At 40.7% G+C, this 8395-nt stretch overlaps 1 protein-coding gene across 1 annotated transcript; it reads left to right on the top strand.

The window, feature by feature from the left end:
- Positions 1 to 2215: 2215 nt before the first annotated feature.
- On the top strand, positions 2216 to 7957 carry LOC145877203 (uncharacterized). The gene is made up of 2 exons (XM_082972494.1): positions 2216 to 2231; positions 5641 to 7957. Exons 1-2 carry the CDS (start codon positions 2216 to 2218, stop codon positions 7107 to 7109), a joined length of 1485 nt encoding a protein of 494 aa, XP_082828620.1. The 3' UTR covers positions 7110 to 7957.
- Positions 7958 to 8395: the final 438 nt, after the last annotated feature.

Here is an 8395-nt window from a genome sequence, read left to right as displayed (position 1 = left end):
GACATCACCGAAGTCGAGGATCGGTAGGATGGTCAGTTTTACGAGGGTATGAAGGATGCTTTGTTGAGATATAGGAAGCCGATTCTAGATTTAATTTTGGATTGAAGATGCTTAATGTGAGTCTGGAAGGAGAGTTTACAGTCTAACCAGACACCCAGGTATTTGTAGTTGTCCACGTATTCTAAGTCAGAGCCGTTCAAAGTAGTGATGCTGGATGGGCGAGCAGGTGCGGGCAGTGATCGATTGAATAGCATGCATTTAGTTTTACCTGCGTTTAAGAGCAGTTGGAGGCCACGGAAGGAGAGTTGTATGGCATTGAAGCTCGTTTGGAGGTTAGTTAACTTCTCTAGGGCCAGTGGGACGATTTCGTCCCACCTACGTAACAGCCAGTGGCGCGTTATTCAAATACCTTAGAAATGCTATTACTTCAATTTCTCAAACATATGACTATTTTACACCATTTTAAAGACAAGACTCTTGTTAATCTAACCACACTGTCCGATTTCAAAAAGGCTTTACAACGAAAGCAAAACATTAGATTATGTCAGCAGAGTACCCAGCCAGAAATAATCAGACACCCATTTTTCAAGCTAGCATATAATGTCACATAAACCCAAAAGACAGCTAAATGCAGCACTAACCTTTGATGATCTTCATCAGATGACAACCCTAGGACATTATGTTATACAATACATGCATGTTTTGTTCAATCAAGTTCATATTTATATCAAAAAACAGCTTTTTACATTAGCATGTGACGTTCAGAACTAGCATACCCCCCGCAAACTTCCGGTGAATTTACTAAAAATGTACTAAATTACTCACGATAAACGTTCACAAAAAGCATAACAATTATTTTAAGAATTATAGATACAGAACTCCTCTATGCACTCGATATGTCCGATTTTAAAATAGCTTTTCGGTGAAAGCACATTTTGCAATATTCTAAGTAGATAGCCCGGCATCACAGGGCTAGCTATTTAGACACCCAGCAAGTTTAGCACTCACCAAACTCAGATTTACTATAAGAAAAATGTTATTACCTTTGCTGTTCTTCGTCAGAATGCACTCCCAGGACTTCTACTTCAATAACAAATGTTGGTTTGGTCCCAAATAATCCATAGTTATATCCAAATAGCGGCGTTTTGTTCGTGCGTTCAAGACACTATCTGAAAGGGTAAATAAGGGTTACGCGCCCGACGCGTTTTGTGACAAAAAAATTCTAAATATTCCATTACCGTACTTCGAAGCATGTCAACCGCTGTTTAAAATCAATTTTTATGCAATTTTTCTCGTAAAAAAGCGATAATATTCCGACAGGGAAAGCGTGTTTACGTTCAAAGAGAGAGAAAGTAAAAGCATGGGATCCCCTCGTGCACGAGCCTCAGTCTGATGGCCCTCTGATCGACTTCCATCCAAACGCGCTAAAGTTTTTCAGCCAGCGGCTGGAATTACATCATTCAGCTTTTTCCCGGGTTCTGAGAGCCTATGGGAGCCGTAGGAAGTGTCACGTTACAGCAAATATCCTAAATTTTCTTTAAACAGAGCCAAGAAGCCCAAGGAATGGTCAGAGAGGGTACTTCCTGTTTGGAATCTTCTCAGGTTTTTGCCTGCCATATGAGTTCTGTTATACTCACAGACACCATTCAAACAGTTTTAGAAACTGTAGGGTGTTTTCTATCCAAAGCCAATAATTATATGCATATTCTAGTTTCTGGGCAGTAGTAATAACCAGATTAAATCGGGTACGTTTTTTATCCGGCCGTGTAAATACTGCCCCCTAGCCCTAACAGGTTAACACAGTGTCCAAAGAGGGGCCAGAAGTATACAGAATGGTGTCATCTGCGTAGAGGTGGATCAGAGACTCACCAGCAGCAAGAGCGACATCATTGATGTATACAGAGAAGAGAGTCGGCCTGAGAATTGAACCCTGTGGCACCCCCATAGACTGCCAGAGGCCCGGACAACAGGCCCTCCGATTTGACACACTGAACTCTATCAGAGAAGTAGTAGGTAAACCAGGCGAGGCAATCATTTGAGAAACCAAGGCTGTCGAGTTTGCCAATAAGAATGTGGTGATTGACAGAGTCGAAAGCCTTGGCCAGGTCGATGAATACGGCTGCACAGTAATGTCTCTTATCGATGGCGGTTATGATGTCGTTGATGTAGTTAGTATGCCAAAAGTTCCCGGATGTCGTACTAAATTCGCCAAAATATGACGTATACACGCAGTACTTTAGGGCCCATAATGCAATTCTTCAGGAAATGGACGTAGCTTCACATCATTTTCAGATTTGAAGAAAATGGCGGAAAATATGCAGCCGAAGTCCAACGAGAGCCGATACAAATTCATTGCTTTAACTAATTATGACAAATGTTAAGAACATGTTAAGCAATGTAATAAAGACATTTCTTTTCAAGTAAGTTACCTTACACGATATTTTGGCTGACAATTTGCTTGCATGTTATTACAGCAGTATGTACCGGCATGTTAAAACCTCTCTGGGGTAGGTGGGACGCTACCGTCACACCTCGCCAACAGCCATTGAAATAGCAGGGCGCCAAATTCAAAACAACAAAAATCTCATAATTCAAATTTCTCACACATACAAGTATTATACACCATTGTAAAGGTACACTTCTCATTAATCCAACCACAGTGTCCGATTTCAAAAACACTTTACGGCGAAAGATTATGTTAGGACACCACCTAGACAAGAAAAACCACACAGCCATTTTCCAAGCAAGGAGAGGCGTCACAAAAACCAGAAATATAGCTAAAATTAATCACTAACCTTTGATGATCTTCATCAGATGGCACTCATAGGACTTCATGTTACACAATATATGTATGTTTTGCTCGATAAAGTTCATATTTATATCCAAAAACCCCATTTTACATTGGTATGTAATGTTCAGAAATGTTTTGCCTCCAAAACCCCCGATGAATGAGCACATCAATTTACAGAAATACTCATCATAAACGTTGATAAAATATACAACTGTTATGCATAGAATTAAAGATATACTTCTCCTTAATGCAACCGCTGTGTCAGATTTCAAAAAAGCTTTACGGCGAAAGCACACTTTGCAATAATCTGAGTACAGCGCTCAGACACCAAAACAAGCCATACAGATACCCGCCATGTTGTGGAGTCAACAGAAGTCAGAAATACCATTATAAATATTCACTTACCTTTGATGATTTTCATCGGAATGCACTCCCAGGAATCCCAGTTCCACAATACATGTACGTTTTGTTCGATAAAGTTCATGTTTATGTCCAAATACCTCCATTTTGTTCGCGCGTTAGGTTCACTATTCCAAATGCAGAAGGCGCGCGCACTAAAGTCCAGACGAAAAGTCAAAAAAGTTATATTACAGTTTGTAGAAACACGTCAAACGATGTGTAGAATCAATCTTTAGGATGTTTTTATCATAAATCTTCAAAAATATTCCAACCGGATAATTCCTTTGTCTTCATAAAGGAAAGAGAACTGAGCTTGTGCTCATGGCTGCGTGCGTAACTAAAATAATGGCTGACGGCCAGACACCTGACTCAATCAGCTCTTATTCTCTCCCCATTCACAGTAGAAGCCTGAAACAACATTCTAAAGACTGTTGACATCTAGTGGAAGCCTTAGGAAGTGCAATATGACCCCATAGACACTGTATATTGGATGTATATTGTGTGTTAGATAGGCAATCACTTGAAAAACTACAAACCTCAGATTTCCACACTTCCTGGTTGGATTTTTCTAAGGTTTTGCCTGACATATGAGTTCTGTTATACTCACAGACATTATTCAAACCGTTTTAGACACTTCAGTGTTTTCTATCCAAATCTACTAATTATATGCATATTCTAGCTTTTGGGCCTGAGTAGCAGGCAGTTTACTCTGGGCATGCTTTTCATCCGGACATGAAAATACTGCCCCCTACCCCGATGAAGTTAAGCATTTCCAATCCAAAATGAAATCTAGAATCAGCTTCATATTTCGCAACAAAGCCTCCTTCACTCACGCTGCCAAACATACCCTCGTTAAACTGACTTTCTTGCCGATCCTTGACTTCGGCGATGTCATTTTCAAAATAGCCTCCAACACTCTACTCAGCAAACTGGATGCAGTCTATCACAGTGCCATCCGTTTTGTCACCAAATCCCCATATACCACCCACCACTGCGACCTGTATGCTCTCGTTGGCTGGCCTTCTCTACATATTCGTCGCCAAACCCACTGGCTCCAGGTCATCTATAGGTCTTTGCTAGGCCACCTTCACTCAGCTCACAGGTCACCATAGCAACACCCACCCATAGCACGCACTCAAAGAGGTATATCTCACTGGTCATCACCAAAGCCAACACCTACTTTGGACACATTTCTTTCCAGTTCTCTGCTGCCAATGACTTGAACGAATTGCAAAAATCGCTGAAGTTGGAGACATATATCTTCCTCACTAACTTTAAGCATCAGCTATCTGAGCAGCTTACCGATCGCTGCAGCTGTACACAGTCCATCTGTAAATAGTCCATCCAACTGCCTACCTCATCCCCATGTTTTTATTTACTTTTTTGCTCTTTTGCACACCAGTATTTCTACTTGCACATCATCATCTGCACATCTATCACTCCAGTGTTCATTTGTTAAATTGTAATTACTTCGCTACTATGGCCTATTTATTGCCTTACCTCCGTACTCCATTTGCACACACTGTATATAGATATTTGCACACACTGTATATAGATTTTTCTATTGTGTTATTGACTGTACGTTTGTTTATTCCATGTGTAACTCTGTATTGTTTGTGTCGCACTGCTTTGCTTTATCTTGGCCAGGTCGCAGTTGTAAATGAGAACTTGTTCTCAACTGGCCTACCTGCTTAAATAAAGGTGAAAAACAAAATGTAATTAAAAATACATTTAAAAAATCATAACTTTATTGACAACACCCAAATGGATACGGTCATTAACTCGGTTCTTAATACTGTAGCAAACATTATATTAAGCAGGACATTCAAGCGAGCTTTACAATTATAATCCAAAGTAGCGTGAAATGCACTCATAAGCAACCTGGAAATGGAAGTTACTTCCCTGAGTTTTTCCCCGTTCACATTCAGAATACATTGTGAAAAACGAAAATCTTTGCTCACCATTTTTGCTCCAGGCAGATATACTACATCCATAACTATCGGTTTCCTCATTAGCAGATATACTACATCCATAACTAGTGGTTTCCTCATTAGCAGATACACTACATCCATAACTATCGGTTTCCTCATTAGCAGGGAGGAGTTTCTACAACCAAATTGCATGTGCATCGCCCTCGTGCCGCAATTTTAGCAAACACAGAAAGGGGCCTATATTGGAGACCAAAAGTCGTCTGGCACACTGCTTAGAGTTTCAACAACATGAATAACTTATTTCTAGCCTACAATCTTAGATGTTACTACTAATGTGAAAACAAGACAAAATATGACTGTTCTTGCTCATTTTAAGACAATTGTTAAATCATTTTAACATTCATTACAGACGTCAATTGTTGTATAACATCATGGCTACGCTGTTGGCATCACCTTTTACAGTGGATTTCTGCTGTTGTGGGCCTTTAAATCATCTGTCTGACTTTGTTGTTCACACAGGAGAGATACTTCACTATCTTGGATCCTCTGGGGAGCCTCAACAACCTCGTGATGCTGACGAGGCAGAGAAGAGTCTCTCCAGATCAGAACACCTCAATAAACACCTGCAGACATCCACAGGGAAGAGAACTCACTGCTGCTCTGACTGTGGGAAGAGATTCACCTCATCAGGCATTAAAATTCATCAGAGAATCCACACAGGAGAGACATCTTATAGCTGTGGTCAATGTGGGAAGAGTTTTGTTCAATCTGGCCAGCTGACATTACACCAGAGAACACACACAGGAGAGAAATCTTATATCTGTGATCAATGTGGGAAGAGTTTTAGTAAGTCTGGCTCTCTGACTTTACACCAGAGAACACACACAGGAGAGAAACCATATAGCTGTGGTCAATGTGGGAAAAGTTTTGCTGCACCTAGCACTCTCACTCGACACCAGAGAACGCACACAGGAGAGAAACCTTATAGCTGTGATCAGTGTGGGAAGCGTTTTGGTCTATCTGGAGATCTGACAGTGCACCAGAGAACACACACAGGAGAGAAACCTTATAGCTGTGATCAATGTGGGAAGAGTTTTAGTAAGTCTGGCTCTCTGACTTTACACCAGAGAACCCACACAGGAGAGAAATCTTATAGCTGTGGTCAATGTGGGACGAGGTTTACTCAGTCAACCAGCCTGATATCACACCAGAGAACACACACAGGAGAGAAACCTTATAGCTGTGATCAATGTGGGAAGGGTTTTAGTATGTCTGGCTCTCTGACTTTACACCAGAGAACACACACAGGAGAGAAACCTTATAGCTGTGGTCAATGTGGGAAGAGTTTTGCTGCATCTAGCACGCTGACTCTACACCAGAGAATACACACAGGAGAGAAATCTTATAGCTGTGATCAGTGTGGGAAGAGTTATGGTCGATCTGGAGAGCTGACAGTGCACCAGAGAATACACACAGGAGAGAAACCTTATAGCTGTGATCAATGTGGGAAGAGTTTTAGTAAGTCTGGCTCTCTGACTTTACACCAGAGAACACACACAGGAGAGAAATCTTTTAGCTGTGATCAGTGTGGGAAGAGTTATGGTCGATCTGGAGAGCTGACAGTGCACCAGAGAATACACACAGGAGAGAAACCTTATAGCTGTGATCAATGTGGGAAGAGTTTTAGTAAGTCTGGCTCTCTGACTTTACACCAGAGAACACACACAGGAGAGAAACCTTTTAGCTGTGATCAGTGTGGGAAGAGTTTTGGTCGATCTGGAGAGCTGACAGTGCACCAGAGAATACACACAGGAGAGAAACCTTATAGCTGTGATCAATGTGGGAAGAGTTTTGGTCGATCTGGAGAGCTGACAGTGCACCAGAGAATACACACAGGAGAGAAACCTTTTAGCTGTAATCATTGTGGGAAGAGTTTTGGTCGATCTGGAGAGCTGACAGTACACAAGAGAACACACACAGCCTTATAGCTGTGACCAGAGATAATCTGATAAAAGACCTCTGATCAAATATCAGAAAATACATGAAGGAGTTGTTAAATGATATCAATATATTTTAATGATGTCACAATGTAGAATGTTTTAACATTGTAGTAGGAGTATTTTAATGATGTCACAATGTAGAACCCTAAACGTTTGTCCCCTGTTCTATTGATTTCAACATGATATGGATATTAGCCTCAGGGGGAAAATCCAGGCTCTGAAATGGAAGAGTTACTATTTATGTGATTTAACAAAAAGTGACTAACAAAAAAAGAGCTGTGTTACATTTACAGCATTGGTGACCCACTTGAATCAAAATGTAGCCAGCTGTTTTCTACCAGTTGTCCTCTAACCAGGGATGTACACATTATTCCCAGATTCCGTGTGGTTTTTGAGCTGTTAGTTTTAACAGGACGTGCAACCTCATCTCCCTCCTCTCGCACAATTGATTTCAACATGATATCGATGAGTGATGACAAATAAGTGTTATGTTCCTTTGTTTAGTGACCCCTACATTTAAATGCATCACTCCAAAATGTAGCTGACTGTCTTCTGCAGGTTGTCCTCTAACCAGTGAGGTAAAATATATCTCCATTTCCATGTGTTTTGTTGTGTTAGTTTCAGGAGCAGGTTCAACCTGATTTCCCCCCAAATGGATATAAGATTTGTGTTTTGTGTTTAGGCAGTGCGTTGCCATGGATCAGAATTTATTTTGACTGCACGTTTTTCCGTATTGGAGATGAGTTTTGTTTGGGCTCGTTCCAAGGGGACGAGAGTTCTAGAAGCTAGTGGGTTTTAGGAAGATGAGAGTTCTAGAATCTAGTGAGTTTTAGGAAGAGGAGAGTTCTAGAATCTAGTGAGTTTTAGGAAGATGAGTGTTCTAGAAGCTAGTGAGTTTTAGGAAGACGAGAGTTCTAGAAGCTAGTGGGATTTAGGAAGACGAGAGTTCTAGAAGCTAGTGAGTTGTAGGAAGACGAGAGTTCTAGAAGCTAGTGAGATTTAGAAAGACGAGAGTTCTAGAAGCTAGTGAGTTTTAGGAAGACGAGAGTTCTAGAAGCTAGTGAGTTGTAGGAAGACGAGAGTTCTAGAAGCTAGTGGGATTTAGGATTCTATAGAAAGAAAAAGGAGAAACAAATAATCCTATTGTATATTATTATTTAGAAATACGTGTTTTTTTCTTGTTTTTAATTGTTGACAGCCAGTAGACACCATGTTTATATTGTAGAAGGTGAATCATTGTGGTTGATTATAATGTGAAATGGAAGTTGTTTTCT

The sequence above is a fragment of the Salmo salar genome, unplaced genomic scaffold (assembly GCF_965601325.2).
Source record: "Salmo salar unplaced genomic scaffold, fSalSal1 ptg000712l, whole genome shotgun sequence".
Lineage (NCBI taxonomy): Eukaryota > Metazoa > Chordata > Actinopteri > Salmoniformes > Salmonidae > Salmo > Salmo salar.
This window is presented reverse-complemented; position numbering and strand designations above follow the sequence as displayed.